Below are 15,812 nucleotides of genomic sequence, written 5' to 3'. Positions count from 1 at the left end.
CTAAAGGCCGGAGAGAGATATATCGGGGTGTGTTGGGGGAGGGCGGCCTCGAGTTTGCAGAGGAGCGACAGCAATTGCCGGCAGCCATGATAGCGCAGTATGGGACGCATGGTGACAGGATGCTCGGGAACGGGATACCCCCCTCGCGATACCCACCTCTCGCGCGCAGGGCTTTTGGAATGCTGTTCGAAAGGTGCAGAGAGCCGAGAGCCGCGAGAGCGTGGACCTGGGAGCCGGCAAGCTCGAGGTTGGCAGAAAATTAAGAAGGTCTAAGAAGGTAAAGTGGGTATAGAGAAGTCGTCGTGTCGTACTCGTTTCGCCGCAGTATCCGTTCTAACCAGATGTCCAGAGGAATAAATCCCGGCTTCGCGGTGGCGTTTGTTTACCTGTTGTGTAGGTAGGAGAGTCGTGATCCAGGGCCGCTTGCTGCCTAATCATCCCGTTCGCGGTCGCCGTCTGGTCCGGGAACAATCACATAGTCAGCAAAACTCGCGCTCTCGGACAGGGACCTGACAGAGTCCGCATCGCCCCCCGGAACAGGTAGTCGATTCGTTTGCGAGGCGCTCGCCGGACTGGTGGACGAGGTATCCAGGTGTGACTGGGCTCGAGTTCCTGGCGGCCGGGGAGCGATGGCAGACGGGGAGAGAGCGGACGGCTCGAATTCACCTTCGCTTCCCGCGGGCGTGGGGGGGAGACCACCCGGAACTGCGGGCTGGCCCTTGTGGGCGGTGCCGGGGCGGCTGCCAGGGTACGTTTGCTGCTGCTTCTTCTGTTGCTGGTGCTGCTGGTCCCGGGCCCGGTCCTGGTCCGCTGTGGGGTCGTTCTTCTCAGGGGGCGCCGGCGGCGCGTTCGTGGTGCGCGCGGCCACCCCCTTCAGCCTTGCCTCCATTTCGCGGATGCGGGCCTCGAGGGCTTCGAGCTCGCTGGTTTGACTGCTAATCTGCTGCTTCCTGCAACGCGCGCCAGAACCCAGAAAATCAGCAATTGCTCGCGAGCTGCGACGAGGAGGGGAGCGCTGTGGCTCGCGGCAGTGGAAGCGGGGCCGTGCAATGCACACTCAGCGGGCAACTAACCGCTTGTTCACCTGCTCATCAAGGTCTGTCACGCTGTTTTCGATGCGGAAGATGTCCTGGAGCTCCTGAGAGAACATCTGAGCGACGGTGCTGCATTGTCACGACAGACGTCAGCTCCTGTGTTGTGCGCATCAGGGCGTATGCATGGAATAGGGGGGCAAGAACACACGATTGCGGGCGGCGGCCATTGGGCTGCCAGTCGCGGTCGAGCTCCTCGTCGGTCATGGTCATGAGGGGCGGTCGCGACAGCAACAACAACAACAACAACAACAAGAACAAGAACAACAAAGCAAGGAAAAAAAAATATGTTATGCAGTGCAGTGCTCTCTGCAGGTAGGCACGAGCTGTGCGTCGGTGCGTTTCGAGACAAAGTCAAGTCCGAGTTGTGATCTGGGGGAGCAAGGAAGGTTCGAAGTGGGTTCTGGGAGATGGCCTTTGATCAAATGCTAATCAAAACAAGTCGCTTGTTTTAACTAGCGTCACAGTCCACGGGCGTGCATGCTGCACGATGCGGGGCCGCCTGACAAGCTGGGGTGCCTTGGCCTGTTGTGCTTGCCTTGTCAGGGGCTTGCAGCGCGTGGATCTTCGGTTGGGTCCAATGCCCGACCGTCTGCCTTGGGACTTCCACTGGTCGGCACGGGTCGCCGCAATGTGACCAGCCAAAAGCGGCTGGGGGCTGTACGCCGTATATCCGTTGAAGTCTACCCGGTACAGTACATACATCGCGGAGTTCTACTGACTGGAAGTCTTCACGCATTTTGTTCTCGTGGGGTTTTGCTCAGTTTTAAGAATAATGGAGGTTGCCGGGGGTCGCCCCATTGCATCGAAGATGCTAAAGTTAATTATGCACCCCTGGTATGCACTCGGTCCGTCGGCGCTCTGTAAGGCATCCTTTTCGCCATTTCCGGCCAGGAAAAGTTAAGGGCCAAGATCCGCCACGAAATGCGGTTGCTTTGCCGTGGGATCCCCGAGATGATCCAAATCTCCGGGTAGCGATGGCCCGATGCTGGTTCGCATTGATAAACCGCATAATGATCTCATTTCTCTACCGTACGAAGGGAGGACAGCCGTGGCATTTGTTTGATGTTACCGTAATTATTACCTACCCCCTGTTACGAGGTGGCCAAGTCGACTTCGTGTAACTATCCATAGTCCTATTCCATACATCATCATCCATTCTCCTTTCCTTGGAGCAAACTCTCCCCTGTGTGCACGACGGCAATTGCTGTCTCGGAAGCAGCAGACTCGACTCACCGTTTGCCTGATGTTTTTGCCGGACGAGGTCACATCTCGTTTCTGCCTCCGTGACGACTATAAACGGCGCAGGCGACGGAGGCCGGAACGCCCCGCCCGTTCTACGGAGTACCTTGCTCACACGTAACGGGATCACGTGACCGCATGGTAACTTATCTCCATCTTCCAAACAGCCCACTTTGTGCTTTTCCTCTCCCTCCACAGACCACCACCACCCACATAGAGAGGTACATGTATAATACCATCACCTTTCCGCCTTGCCTGATCAGCGCCATTTTAATGTTGAGTCCTGTGGCCCAAAAACCGTTGAACCAGCCCTGTTTCTGAGATTTGAACAAATGTGATGAGGCATAATCTCGTTCTTTTTCGTCCTTTTCGGCCAAACCTTGTAGACAGACATAACTACCTAATAGGTTAATTAGGTAGCAGGGAGACTCTGGCTTGCATGCTTCTATCGGCTGCGCGTTAAATACAGCTTGGGGGATGAACTGAAGAACACCAAACATCAACAGGTATTGAATGGATGGGAACCAGGATTGAGCGTCTATCGGATCAATGTTCGGCCTTTTAGCAGGGCATGTCTCAGCGTTAAGGATCACTTCGGTTGGGCCATGTCGTCTCCATGCCGAACTGCCACTCCTCGAGTTCAAGCGATTCCATTATTAAGTAAGTAGTTATTTCATCACTATCTGACCATACTCCCCAAGGCCTCGACCTAGACTGCCTAACTGCTGGCCTCATGCAAGCCAGCGATCAAGGAGTGAGTCGATGGCCAACTCGACTGGCCATGTTCCTATTACGTCGGTTGGGAGGTACTCAAACCAATCAGACAACTTCTCCCGCATATTGATCGTGGACAATGCCTTGACGAACTCCCAGTACTCCGGATACCAACCGCTCATCTCCCAGTCAATGAGCGCGGTTATTCGGATCCTCTTCTCCTCACCTCTGTCCAGATTGGCGCCATCCTCGTCACCCGACTCCCACCGGACCATGATATTCCTAGGATGGAGGTCACCATGCGTCATGACCAGGCGATGGTCATTTCGCATCCCGGACCGAAGCATGGTAATCCAGGGCCTGGGAGTTCTCCCGGGCTTGCGGCACAAGAAGTCGTTGAACTGTGTCTCGGTTTGAATCGCAGGCTCACTCAGCCGCTGGTGCCTCCTCGTGTCTTTGCAGATGGCGGATGTGAAACCACCAAACTTTGGCCTGCCGCCATCATGCTCCTTGCGCAGCGTACGAAATATGCTGTTTAGCTGCGCCTTGATCGAAGTTTTGTGTTCGACGGAGAGATCCGCCCACACGGATTCCAGCGTAACACCAGCCGCCCGTGACATGAAGTGATACGTTTTCCGCCCGGCTTTCAAACAGCCCAAGAACGACGGTGCTGGGACGTCCGGGACGTGTGCGTTGATATACCGCAGGTTTTCGACCTCGTCCGGATCGAGCGATGCTCCAATCTTGACAACCACGGACGCGCCGAGTCCTAGGACCACGGTTCCGTGCAGCCTCCATAGCACCTCCGCATTTTCAATTGCCTCATTCACATGCGTGGCCAGCTCGAGTGCATTCTGAGGATCTGTCAGGCCGAGCAGCGCGATGATTCTCTGGTCAAGAGCATGGATGATCTCGACGGACCCTTCGATGAGGAAGGGATGCAGCTGTACATTTGAGGGACGAACTTTCCCGGTGCGGTGTTCCGGCCCGCTGTCGCCATCGCCGTCGCCGTCGCCGTCGCTGCCGCTGCCGCTGCCGCTGCCTTGTGCCGTTGCTTTCTCCTGCGCGGCTTGCTCAAGGCGGCGGCGAAGTTGTGGGTACGCGACCGCCTGTTGCTTCAAGGCCTGGGCCAGATCGGCGGCCGGATCGGCCTTGAGTTTCGACACCAGCCTGTTGATGGTGCTTGTGTTGGCCAACCTGCGCGCCTCGTCAATTTCCTTTCCCACCGGGCTTTTCGTGAGGCGGTTCTGGTCGCCCCGCTGCGGCGGAGCGTCCATGTTCAAGAGGGCGGTTATGCAGCGCGTGTGTCCGGTTGGTGGCAGAGTCGAAAGCCATGTTGGCGGGGTTGGTTTTTTTTTTTTTTTTTTTTTTTTTTTTTTTTTTTTTTTTTTTTTTTTTTTTGCCTGAAAAGAACTTCACTGTGCAAGCAAGCGCCCGCCCGGCAGCACAAAGGCCTAGGTGTGCAGCGGGGCAGAACCTCGCTTGTTGGCCCAGAGAACTCTCCTAACCACTCACACCTTTCATTCACATGCCCACTTCCCGTCATCCACCCATCCAACGCGGAAACACGAGGCCAGACCGTCTCACCCTCTCCCTCTTTCCTCCCTCTCGACCATCTAATTACTACCTAAGGTACCCGACTCGCCTAGCATGCCACCATTTGGCCCCGTTCACGTCCTCGAGCCCCGGACTGAACACACTCACACCATCATCTTGCTTCATGGCCGCGGCAGCAATGGCGAGGAGTTTGCCCAAGAATTACTCGAGTCCAAACTCTCCAACGGGAACACGCTGCAGGAACAACTCCCGACTTGGCGATGGGTCTTCCCTTCGTCCGCAGAGCTCTGGAGCACCGCTTTCCAGGAGACAATGCCGGCCTGGTTCGAGGCACACTCTCTGACCGACGTCGCTTCAAGGCAAGATCTGCAGATGGCCGGGATACGCGACTCGGTGCAGTACGTGACCCGTTTGCTGGACGAGGAGACGGCGAGGATGGGAGGGGCAGCTCACAGGGTTGTGCTGGGCGGCATCAGTCAGGGAGGCGCGGTCGCCATGTGGACGTTGCTGTGTGCAGGCGATAGAGACGTCGCCCGACGCCTGGGAGGGTTCGTGGGCGCAAGCACCTGGCTCCCCTTCGCCGAGAACCTCGAGCGGTATCTGGGCGGACAGAACAGGACGAACCACGACGCCCCGGGGAACAACGAGGCCATGGGGGATGAGGTCACGGGAGGCGACGACGACGACGACGACGTCCAAGTCAGTGAGGCTGATGCGTTCGTGAAGGCCATGACCGCTTCCGCGAGACGGACCCCGCACCAGCGTGACGCTTCTCAGGCCGACCGGCATCCTGTTCCGGTGTTTCTGGCCCACGGAACGGACGATGCTTTTGTGGATGTCGAGCTCGGACGGCACGCGGCACGCGTGTTGAGGAAGGTTGGGATGAAGGTCTCGTGGACGGAGTACTCTGGGGCGGATCAGGAAGGTCATTGGTTGAAGGAACCGGAGGAGTTTGATGATATTGTGTGTTTTCTAGAGTCCGTCTCTTCTTCGATATAATTAATGCACGCGAATGTAGTTGGCCGACCCGCACCGGAGGACCTCAGCCGATGTGCCCTGCAAACACCGCAGGGAGCAGGGCCGCAAACGCGTCTTGGTTGGTTAGGAGTAAATTTAACAACGGGTTAGTAGAACTAGTGGTTACAAGGCAATGCTAACATCACACTACGGTAATTAGAGTTGGGAAATATGGTTCATGTAGGAAACGGTAATTAGAGTAGGAAACCGCACGGGTTCGAGGTCTAATTAATTAATACTGTTTAAATCCTTAGAAACCGTTTAGAAGTAACTATAACCCACTCTACCGAGTCAGCAATGTGGTCCAATAAGAAGTCAACTACGGAGTACAAGGTTCATATTCACGTTTTCATCCTCCCTACAATGACGAAAGCTTCTGGTCTTTATTGTTGTTCAGAGGGTGCGGTTCTTGGCTTCATAGCCGCCAATTCTAGATCCTTTTGAGCAGACAGGGAACGGGAGATTCCATTGGCAAACTCGTTGCAATGAAGTATTATCTGGAACATGCCAGAATCATCAAAATCCCTCCCTGGCGAATCCCAGCTGGGGCGGTTGTGGTGACAACTCAGGTACATACCTGATTCATTCTTTCCGTCGTTCACATCTGTAGTTGCCATTTGAAGGACTCCCCACGTGAGGTATCATTCGAGGATTCGAAAACCAAGAGGTCGACTACAAAAATGCACAAGGTGCACTGTCCTAATATCCCCGTTATATACACGTCCTCGTCAATTTGCAGACTACTCGCGCGTACACTCGCACAAGTCCCTCATCGTCAGTAGCCTGGAGGCGGCGTAACAGCAAGCGTCATTATTTGCGCCCGCCTAACCTTTAACTTGATATCTAGAACGATACAACTAATCATTCGAATCGACAGTGTAGAGTTGCTCCCCGTCTTTGAACGCTTGAGAAGCGCGCGGTGAAGGAACATCAACTCCGATTCCGCTCCTCATCCTCCCACGAAGCCGATTGAAATAACCACAGCGGCTATATTCTGCACATCCATACAGAGCGCTATTTTAAAAGTTCAGGAAGGCCAAGCCCGGTTCTTGGAACGGACGACCCGGATTCCGAAAGCTCTGGCGCTGAATGCGGTCAGTCGTGGCGCCGATCCTGCTGATCTGCTGATCTCATAAACCCGCAAGTTCAACTTTACACTTTGAAGTGTATACACGCGGTGCCTCTTTCACCGGCGCATTCATACTCGCAAATTAACCGCTAAATATCCTCGCACTTGGATAATGTGTAGCCGACACGGAGGAGGGGGAGACAAGACGGTCTGCCCAACGGATATTATTTTGTTGTTTTGTATAATTAATTACTGCGGCAACATTCTCAAAGGGGCCATGCCTCACGGCGGGAAAGCCCATGACAGAGAATCGGACAACTCCAAGCTCGCGATATACTCTAACAACGGCGTGACTCGGCAATGAATGCCTGCCGCTCCAATGATAGGGCGAAGTAAAACGGACGTTGCATGCGGCACTTGGCCGGCTGATGCCGGAGAATACGGGATTCAACGATACAATCACACGATGCGCACACTTCGGCGACTTGGCGCTCTATGGAAGAAGGCTGGGTTAAAGCTGGCGTAGCTTTTGCGCGTCTTGGTTTCTTAACCGGGTTATTTCTATTTCTCATATGCCGCGAGCGAATGCGGGGTGCAGAGCGCCTGGGAGTCGATGGTCCCATCAGACAAGAGCCTGGCCCCCGAACCTGGGATAGAAGCCAAATTAAGCCATGGGAGTATCGTCCGGGGGTAGGAACCGCACGGGTGGCTAGAGAAGGTAGAATTTGGTATAAAGGGAGGATGGCGGAACAGGCTCGATGGACATGAATCAGAAGGCGACACTGGGCAACTCAACAGCTTGCAGCAGAGTTTTGTGCCTTGCATAAGCCCTCGATATCATGGTCTCGTTCACTCTCCTCCTCACGGCCATCGCAGCTGCGGTGACGACGGCCAGCCCTCTCGAGGTGGTCAAGCGCGGCATCCAGCCGGGCACGGGCACCCACGAGGGGTACTTCTACTCGTTCTGGACCGACGGCCGCGGCTCGGTCGACTTCAACCCCGGGCCCCGCGGCTCGTACAGCGTCACCTGGAACAACGTCAACAACTGGGTTGGCGGCAAGGGCTGGAACCCGGGCCCCCCGCGCAAGATTGCGTACAACGGCACCTGGAACAACTACAACGTGAACAGCTGTGCGTTGTTCTCCTCTTTCTCCCTTTCGCTTGTTTTCCTTGATGATTGGGATCCATTTTGAAGGAGAAGAAAAAATGAAAAAAAAAAAAAAAAAGGAAAAATGGAAGATGCTAACGCCAAGCTCTGGCAGATCTCGCCCTGTACGGCTGGACTCGCAACCCGCTGGTCGAGTATTACATCGTGGAGGCGTACGGCACGTACAACCCCTCGTCGGGCACGGCGCGGCTGGGCACCATCGAGGACGACGGCGGCGTGTACGACATCTACAAGACGACGCGGTACAACCAGCCGTCCATCGAGGGCACCTCCACCTTCGACCAGTACTGGTCCGTCCGCCGCCAGAAGCGCGTCGGCGGCACCATCGACACGGGCAAGCACTTTGACGAGTGGAAGCGCCAGGGCAACCTCCAGCTCGGCACCTGGAACTACATGATCATGGCCACCGAGGGCTACCAGAGCTCTGGATCGGCCACTATCGAGGTCCGCGAGGCCTAAAGAAGCCAGGCGCCTTTCTTTTGTTTTGCAGGAGGGGGAAAAGGGGGGGAGGGAAAACGAAAAGAAGCAGGGTGGTTTTATGCCGGTAGCCGTGGGCCATTCGACTGCCACCTGTATCTCTCTCTCCCAAGTCTCTGGGCTCCTTGAGACCTTCAATATATCTAGGGACAAACCACCTTGTGAAGTACAGCGGTATCTAATTATCTTACTTCAGACAGACAGTTTGAGTGCCCTATCGTAAGCCTCTGAAAATTTCCTACTACTTAATACAAGTCGGTTTGAGCCGAGTCGATGAGACTGTGTCGATTGATAGAGGCCCTGAAGGATCAAGCGCGATGCAATAATTTAACTAACCATGACTACGTACCCAGCTGCAGATAAATGGAAGCCACTCACCAAAGTCAACCCCGCATACTGGCACGTAAGAACCTTCCGTGTACAAGGCCCAATCGACTCACATCTCTATCTGCTTGGGTTTTGGGATGCGGTTTTTTTACCCACAAAACAAATTCGATACAATGCTCTGCTGTGCCCGGGTTGCTGAGACCAAGCCGTAATCGCGGGCAGGGAACCGAGCAGGTCACGCCTGTTGCTTGGTCTAATTAGAACGAACTAATATTAAAAAGCCTTGTGCTCGGCACACATGCAGAACTCGACCTGAGGCATGTTCTTGGAAGTCGGCATATTCCCGGTGTAGGCCAGTCAAGTCTGGCACCAGGCCTTGGTCTCGTCGAGGATACCGAGGGCGAAGAGGATGAGGAAGACAGACCTCTTTCTCGCCTCAGATCTCTTAGGGGACGAAGAAGACAACGTCCGAGCCACACAAGACGTCTCATATCAGACGTTTCGGCCTGGCCGAGCTAATATAGTATGTCTATGCCCATCAGCCGTATGTCGAGGCACGTTGCACCGACACGCTCGCCGCGCCGCCTCATTCATCTCCGACTGGGCACAATGTCGCCACACTGAAGCCATCTCGGCCGTCAAGGTGGTGCAAGATACCTATTATGCAAGCAGAGGATCAGATGGCGGGCCGATACGAGCGGCTGCTCCGGCTTGCGAGAAAGCCGCTTCGCAGCAAGGTATCGGGGCAGGCCGCCATTCTCGGTTAGGTATTCTTTGTCTTGTTTGCTTCGTATTAGTTAATATGTCCTGGCTGGCCATGTGGGAAGGGGCGAACCTCTTGATTTCCGATGTGGGTCGACATTGGTGTTTCCTCCGGAATCAATTTACTCCTTGCATAGTTAAGGCTGCAGCCCGGGACTTCGACACGGCAAAGCAAACAATGCAAACAAGCAAACGCAAGCATAACAAAGCGGTGCGATGCGGTGCGGTGGATTGCAGCCCAGACATGGAATGTGCAACACACACATTCATTCACCGGGGGATGATAGTTCTAGCCGTTTTTTTGTCTTATACATACGTCTTGCTCACGTCTGCTTCTGCCTGCGGCGCGTTCAACTGCCCGGCGGTCCCAAGCGCGGCCCAGACGCCCAGAAAACGTAGCGTGGCGCTTTTCTAAGCCAGGGCGGAGCAAAAATGGAAATGCGAACTCAAACCTCATTGACAACATCGCGCCACTCGCTGACATCGTAAACCAGAACACATTGCTCCCAAGCGTAGCGCCCCATTTCATCTTAGCTCCAGACGCCATTTGTTTGGGGCAGTGTTGCTAGACAAGGGTCTAGTGTCGGCGCCGGCCATGATGTCGCCGGGCCTCCCCTGTTTCGGCTCTCGAGAGCTCTCCGTTCCGGAGTAGTTAGCCCGGAGGCCCGTGGCCAACCAACGGCCTGGCTCGGTGCGATGCCGCGCGACGGCGGCGCTAAGAGGGGGCGCTCTTGCCCCGAGTTCTGACCGCCCAACAAACGCGCAGTTCCCACAGTTTTCGCGCAGTTGCCTCACTCCCCTCTCCCAGTCTCTGCCGCAAAGTGGTGCGCAGATGCCTCGAACCGGTTCGCCGGCAATGGGCGAGTCGCATCCAAAGCCCGGATAGGTAATTAGGTAAGGCCGGGGTTAATAGCGGACAGGAGCGGATCACTGAGTGAAGCGAAAGGAATGCGCCAAGGTCTGACATGGCACCTCCCCTTCCGCGTCCAGTTCATTGAGAGATTGCTCGGCAAGATTAGAAGTCCAGAGAATCTTGATGTTGTGGTCGGTAACGAGCCTGTGCAACAATCAGATCCTTCCGGTTTCTGGGCTAACCGCGAACAGCCGAACCACGACCGCTGCACCCGCCCGCCACACTCGGCGTTCTGCACTCAGGACATGGGTTCGTGATGCTGACGGTTCTAGAATTTCTCGGTCGAAACAGGCAGATGAAAAGAGGCAACGGAATGCGGAGGGGTTCGGCGAGGTTTCGTCAACGGAAGAAGCAGAGGGAGAGGGAAAGAACAACAAGGAATCCAGAAGCTGGAGGCAGCAAACCGGGAACTTGAGAAGAGGGTCTAGAAACTGGGAAAAGGAGTAATTACTTGGAGTTGGAGGCCGAACGTGATTATCATTACCGAAACGAGCGAAATCGCCTGCGAGAGCTTGTCGCTCGAACTCGTGGAATCAGCGAATGGGGCCGACCGAGGACCGCCGAGTCCAACACCTTTGAGGCCCCGTCGTTCTTACGCTGCTGAGTGCAGCCTTTCGCTCGCCCCAGCGCCTCCTCCACCGCTCCCGCCGCTCTCGCATCCCTACCCGCACGCCCACACGCACGCGCCCGGGCATCAACGTTCGCATGCGCTCGCCCACTCCTATCCTTCTTCGCCTTCCTCATATGGCGATCCCGGCTCCGTAAGTGGACGCCGTTTTGGCATCACTCACCTCTCTTTTTATCCGTTTGACAGCGCAGCATTCCTGTCCTCCTCGTTCGACCAGACCGTGAAGCTGTGGTCTACCGACACGGCCCGGGTCTCAGGGACGTTCATTCAGCCTCGGAGCCAAAGTCTAATAACACGCATGCCACGTCGCCCATTGCTTATCGACTCCTCGTGCCTTGTGGGACGCAGCACCCCGCTGTTCGTCTTGTTGATATCCCGCTCCGCGGCAGCTGTGCAGTCGCTGGTTTCCCCCGGCCGGATCGGCAGCATTGGTTCCTCTGGCGTGGATTTCACCGGTGTGAGCTTCGCAGATGTGGGCGCCACCAATTTGAGCTTCGCCGGCGTGAGCTACTATTGGCAGACCGGGATAAGTTAATAACCGCGGCAATCGTCCAATTCCTCCTGCCAAGCTATGCCGGCAGTTAACTCGTGGTGACCTCAAATCTTCCGGTGTGCGCGGATCAATCTCCGCAAACCTTCCCTTCATCTGGCTATTTTGAGCCACAGGGCCGCCGCAGGTACTTGATGGCTAAATCTAATATACCGCGTGCGGGCATCCAGGGGTAATTAAAGCCTTCTCCTCACGGCTACTCCTCACCGGAAACCGTACGAGGTCTGATTCCACACGGGAGGTGGGTTTCTAGAAGCGTTCCGTAAATTTGCTAATACTTAATGGCCTCCGTCACTTGTCTCTCTCTCGTGGTATTACCAACAACATGTGCGGCCGGGATCTAGCCTAATTATCACGTCTCCATGAACACGATGGCTCTGCGCTTCGGCCTCGTCGCCGCTTTTGCGGCCGTGCTTGTTTCGGCTCAAGCGCCCCATGGCAACAGTTCTGCGTGCACCGCAAAATCATTTTCGATTCCGAGTTGGCTCATCGAAGATGTCAAGTACGCCGACGGCGTCGTCTCGTTTGACGTCTCGAACCGGGCCATCGACTTCTCGGAAAGGCTGAGCTGTGAGACGAAGGAGAAGGGCTCGAGCGCGTGCTCTGTCCAGGGGAAACGCTGGTCAAACAGCTCGCTGGAGGCATCAGTCGAGACCAGCGACGACTCTACAACGTTCTACCTAAAGCAGTCGTGGACCTGCAACGACCGGGGAAAGACGTAAGTGGCCGAGTTGACCGGGAAACAGATGCCATATCTATGACTGGGAGTAACCAGAAAAAAACTAACCTGATGTTGGAACGAAACCCGCAGTTTGACTTTCAATGCTGCAGGGAACGTCTCAGCCGCCGTCGACTACACGTCACCGCTGCTCGTCCGAGGCTCCCTCACGTCCCCCCTTGCCATTACCCCAGCCTACCCGGACGGGCCCAAGGGTCACGACTCGCCCGGCTGCACCTCCAGGTCCGAGAATCCCTCCTGGACGCTGTCTGCGGTCCACTTCACCGACCAGCCCGGAGACGGAGAGGACACCCCCCCGTACCAGAACTTCAACCTACTGGTCACGAACGAGGCCAACGGGTACCAAGCCAGCTGCATGCCCGGCGGCTCCTTCGGCGGCCAGCCTGACCTCTCCCGTCTCGTGTGCGCGGGCTACGAGTTCCAGCAAGGCACCGTCGGCCAGTACCCAATCGTGACGGAGGCCAGCTTCGACCCGGATACGGCCACCTTCACTCTCAACCAGACGTGGTACTGTGACGACACCGATGCAGCAAAGCCGTAAGTCCTCCCTTTCCATTTTTTTCTCTCGTTCCCTTCTCTTTTCTCTGTTGGCCCTCCTCCTTTTAGTAAGTCACCCAAATTCTCCGCTAACACATACATAAAAAAATAAAAAAAAATTAAAAATCTAAAATTCAGCCTCCAAATCCCTGCCATTGGAACCATCAAGCTGCCGCTCAAGTGCACAACCTCCGAGGGCCCCGACAACCAGACGAACCGCTACTGCACCACCGAGGAGCCCTCGGTCGCGCTCGAGGGCTCCCTCGGCACCGTCACCACGCTGCACCCCTATGCCCTCGAGGACCCGGTCGTGCCGACCCGCGACGGGTGCACGCTGACCTCCATCTTCAACCCGCGCTGGCAATTCAGCCATTTCGCGACAACCGCGTACGCGGACGACGACGACGACGACGACGACGAGAAGAAGGGGGGTAGCGCCGCCGCCGTCTCGTTCGAGATCATCCTCGCCGCCGAGGACAGGGGGTTCCAGTACCCCATCCCCGTGTACCAGGGCGGGGAGGAGGAGGGGGAGGAGGAAGGGTGGTACGAGTGCGACATTGGCGCCGACGGCGGCAACGGCCTGCCGCTGTGGCCGTACCGCTGCAGCTTCCGGTACGACGCCGACGGCCAGGAGCTGGAGCTCAAGGCCGACTGGGCCTGTCAAGATCTGGACCGGGAGCATCCGTAAGTTTTCTCTTTGCATCCTACCTACTTACTTCCTTCTCGAAACTTTTCGTCATTTCTCACTTTTCTTATCCGTTGCCTTAATTATTCTTCCGATATTCCGATTCAAAAACCTGGAGTGCAAAAGGGTGGACAAAAACAAGAGCGGCAGTGCTGATGCAAAATAATTCCGGACAGGGTCAATTTCAGCGGCATGACGACGACGACCGTCAATGCCACGCTGACGTGCAACACCGCCACCAACGGCCGCTTGCGCTGTACCACGGAGGACCCAGGGTACACCTGGATTGCTGCCATCACGGATGTGACGTGGGAAAAGTAGAGCTGGTTAGCCAGGCAAGTCTGTCGTGGACGGCCAGAGTTATTTATTAAAGGGAATTTTGTCGGGCTCGAATGGACTCGATGGCAGTAATTAGTTGCTGTCGGTAATGTCGGAAGAAGTCAAACGAAATGAACAACTTCCTGCCTTTCCTTTGGAATTCCCTCGTTAGAGCATGACATGATCGTGCCTGTCCATGTTCGTCGTCTTGAAGACATGATGTCAGCTCTAATTAAACAGTTGCTTGCACCATCCGAATTCACAGGGCCCAGTCAACCAGTGTGACGTTCACCCTAATTAAACCCATTGTACGCAGAGACAGCGCTCGCTTGCGAACAGCTGTACCAGGCCTCCTATTAGTCTTCAGCAAACCAAGGATGCTGCAACGCCTCCCGCGCCGTGATCCTCCGCGAAGGATCCATACAGGTCATCTTGCAGATGAGATCCCTGAACTGGGGGTCTACCTGCTGCCACCTCCCAAAGGGCAGCCTCGGCTCCTCCTCGCTGAAGGTACAGAGCAGGTCCTTGAGACGCTTGACAAACGGATTATCGTCTCCCCCGTGATAAGCAATAAACCCCTCGAAATCCTCCATCTCGCTGGCAAAGAAGGACAGGTGGCGCCGGAGGATCAGCTCCGCCTGCTCCTCGGGGGAAGCACGGTTCGCCTCGTCTGAGAAAAACACCATCCTCCCTGTCCACGCGAATATTGCCTGAGTGCCTGCCAGTCAGCAAGTACTCGTGTGCTATGTTTTCTGTTCACGGAAGAACTTACCACGATGGCGAAGGAGTAGATATCCGATGGGGTGTTCTGGATTCCCCGAGCCCAAGCCTCCGGGCTTCTCCAGAAGTGGTTCCCCGACAAGCGGTCTGTGAGGCCCTTGGCCTTGGGCGGAAGTATCACCGCAGCTTCTAGGTCGGTGATCTGGACGTTGCACCATCCAAGGTCGACGTTATTCTGTTCGAAGGAATCCATCATGATGTTTGTAGGTTTGATATCTGTGAACCATGTCAGTATACATGCCATGATCCGGTAAAAGGGTGGCTGACCGGTGTGGATGATGTGTTTGTCGTGCAGATCAGCGAGGCCAGCGAGAGCATCCCTTATGATGACCTTTTTGGCGACGGAAGAAAGAGCTGCGATGTCGACATGGAGCAGTCCCTTCTCGAGATAGGGGAAGACGAGCATATGCCGCTCAGGAATGCTATCCACGGCTGTTCGGACATGGGGAGAGTGCTCGACGTGCTTCTGTAGCGAAATAACGTAATCGAAGTCGCCTGGGATGATGTCCTTGAGAATGAACTGCTTCCCCTCGTGTCTGAAATTGGGAGGTATTTAGCATTTTTCCGTCCTCTGGACATGCACCGGACAGATCGCAAGGAAAGGGTCAACCCACGTCGCGCGGTACACACACCAAATCCTTCCAGCGGCAGGTCGCTCGGAAAGTACTTCGTCAATGACATAGCACTTGCCTAGAGATGACTTGAGTTGTAATCCCTTAGGCAAGGGTTGTTGTCCGATGGCAGACGCAGAAGTGGGGGCAGAGACTGAGGGGGTGCTAGTAAATCGATGGGAACAGTGTGTTGCCTTTTGAGGCGAATTCTGTAGGCGAGAAAGAGGGCGTAGAAGGAGGATAGAGGACTGGTAAAGTGACGGAAGACGGCGGCGAAATGTCTGCGCACATAATTGGACTACGCGGGGTCCCATCGCAAAGTACCCGCTTCAAGCAGAAAGACGGCGTAGACGATTGTTTTGCTAGGAAAAAAAATTCATAGTGTATACGATTGCTTGACGCGCGCTGATGACGCCCGGTATGGGTCTTCTTGGCGGCGGTTATGGACGATACGACAGCGATGATCGTGCCCGATTTAAGCGCCCTAACTAAGCGCCTGGGCCGACTAGATCTCTGCTAAGTTAGCAAATATAAACCGAAAAGAACATAAACTATAAGTCCATATTCACGTTCTCGTCCTCTCTATAATAGCAACAGCTTCTAGTCTTTGTTGTTATTCAAAGGGTA

At 55.3% G+C, this 15,812-nt stretch overlaps 6 protein-coding genes across 6 annotated transcripts; 3 read left to right on the top strand and 3 right to left on the bottom strand.

The window, feature by feature from the left end:
- Window positions 1–430: 430 nt before the first annotated feature.
- P884DRAFT_194257 (uncharacterized protein) lies at window positions 431–1,304 on the bottom strand (the record flags this gene model as incomplete). The annotated part of the gene is made up of 3 exons (XM_069437819.1): window positions 431–950; window positions 1,074–1,163; window positions 1,243–1,304. 3 exons carry the CDS (start codon window positions 1,302–1,304, stop codon window positions 431–433), a joined length of 672 nt encoding a protein of 223 aa, XP_069299910.1.
- Window positions 1,305–3,064: 1,760 nt separating this feature from the next.
- On the bottom strand, window positions 3,065–4,324 carry P884DRAFT_193767 (kinase-like domain-containing protein; the record flags this gene model as incomplete). The annotated part of the gene is made up of 1 exon (XM_069437778.1): window positions 3,065–4,324. One exon carries the CDS (start codon window positions 4,322–4,324, stop codon window positions 3,065–3,067), a length of 1,260 nt encoding a protein of 419 aa, XP_069299909.1.
- Window positions 4,325–4,588: 264 nt separating this feature from the next.
- P884DRAFT_255924 (Alpha/Beta hydrolase protein) lies at window positions 4,589–5,794 on the top strand. Its single transcript, XM_069441025.1, has one exon. It carries the CDS (start codon window positions 4,698–4,700, stop codon window positions 5,601–5,603), a length of 906 nt encoding a protein of 301 aa, XP_069299908.1. The 5' UTR covers window positions 4,589–4,697; the 3' UTR covers window positions 5,604–5,794.
- Window positions 5,795–7,529: 1,735 nt separating this feature from the next.
- On the top strand, window positions 7,530–8,317 carry P884DRAFT_267412 (glycoside hydrolase family 11 protein; the record flags this gene model as incomplete). Its single annotated transcript, XM_069442109.1, has 2 exons — window positions 7,530–7,821; window positions 7,953–8,317. 2 exons carry the CDS (start codon window positions 7,530–7,532, stop codon window positions 8,315–8,317), a joined length of 657 nt encoding a protein of 218 aa, XP_069299907.1.
- A 3,554-nt stretch (window positions 8,318–11,871) lies between these two features.
- On the top strand, window positions 11,872–13,901 carry P884DRAFT_237596 (uncharacterized protein). The gene is made up of 4 exons (XM_069440046.1): window positions 11,872–12,233; window positions 12,327–12,791; window positions 12,930–13,475; window positions 13,653–13,901. The coding sequence occupies exons 1-4, from the start codon at window positions 11,878–11,880 to the stop codon at window positions 13,795–13,797; spliced, it is 1,512 nt and encodes a 503-aa protein (XP_069299906.1). The 5' UTR covers window positions 11,872–11,877; the 3' UTR covers window positions 13,798–13,901.
- Window positions 13,902–13,933: 32 nt separating this feature from the next.
- P884DRAFT_290018 (kinase-like domain-containing protein) lies at window positions 13,934–15,513 on the bottom strand. Its single transcript, XM_069444034.1, has 4 exons — window positions 15,189–15,513; window positions 14,842–15,110; window positions 14,567–14,790; window positions 13,934–14,504 (listed from the first exon to the last, which is right to left on the bottom strand). The coding sequence occupies exons 1-4, from the start codon at window positions 15,497–15,499 to the stop codon at window positions 14,151–14,153; spliced, it is 1,158 nt and encodes a 385-aa protein (XP_069299905.1). The 5' UTR covers window positions 15,500–15,513; the 3' UTR covers window positions 13,934–14,150.
- Window positions 15,514–15,812: the final 299 nt, after the last annotated feature.

The sequence above is a fragment of the Thermothelomyces heterothallicus genome (genome assembly GCF_042370625.1).
Source record: "Thermothelomyces heterothallicus CBS 202.75 unplaced genomic scaffold P884_scaffold_4, whole genome shotgun sequence".
Lineage (NCBI taxonomy): Eukaryota > Fungi > Ascomycota > Sordariomycetes > Sordariales > Chaetomiaceae > Thermothelomyces > Thermothelomyces heterothallicus.
This window is presented reverse-complemented; position numbering and strand designations above follow the sequence as displayed.

Bases quoted from the DNA above. Each gene is read 5' to 3' on its own strand.
- P884DRAFT_290018 (XM_069444034.1), bottom strand. From the start codon at position 15,499: ATGGGACCCCGCGTAGTCCAATTATGTGCGCAGACATTTCGCCGCCGT. The intron at 15,111-15,188 runs GTGGGTTGACCC...TCCCAATTTCAG, and splicing joins TGGTGTGTGTACCGCGCGAC to ACACGAGGGGAAGCAGTTCA. The intron at 14,791-14,841 runs GTCAGCCACCCT...CATGGTTCACAG, and splicing joins CAAACACATCATCCACACCG to ATATCAAACCTACAAACATC.
- P884DRAFT_255924 (XM_069441025.1), top strand. From the start codon at position 4,698: ATGCCACCATTTGGCCCCGTTCACGTCCTCGAGCCCCGGACTGAACAC.
- P884DRAFT_237596 (XM_069440046.1), top strand. From the start codon at position 11,878: ATGAACACGATGGCTCTGCGCTTCGGCCTCGTCGCCGCTTTTGCGGCC. The intron at 12,792-12,929 runs GTAAGTCCTCCC...TCTAAAATTCAG, and splicing joins GACACCGATGCAGCAAAGCC to CCTCCAAATCCCTGCCATTG. The intron at 13,476-13,652 runs GTAAGTTTTCTC...AATTCCGGACAG, and splicing joins GATCTGGACCGGGAGCATCC to GGTCAATTTCAGCGGCATGA.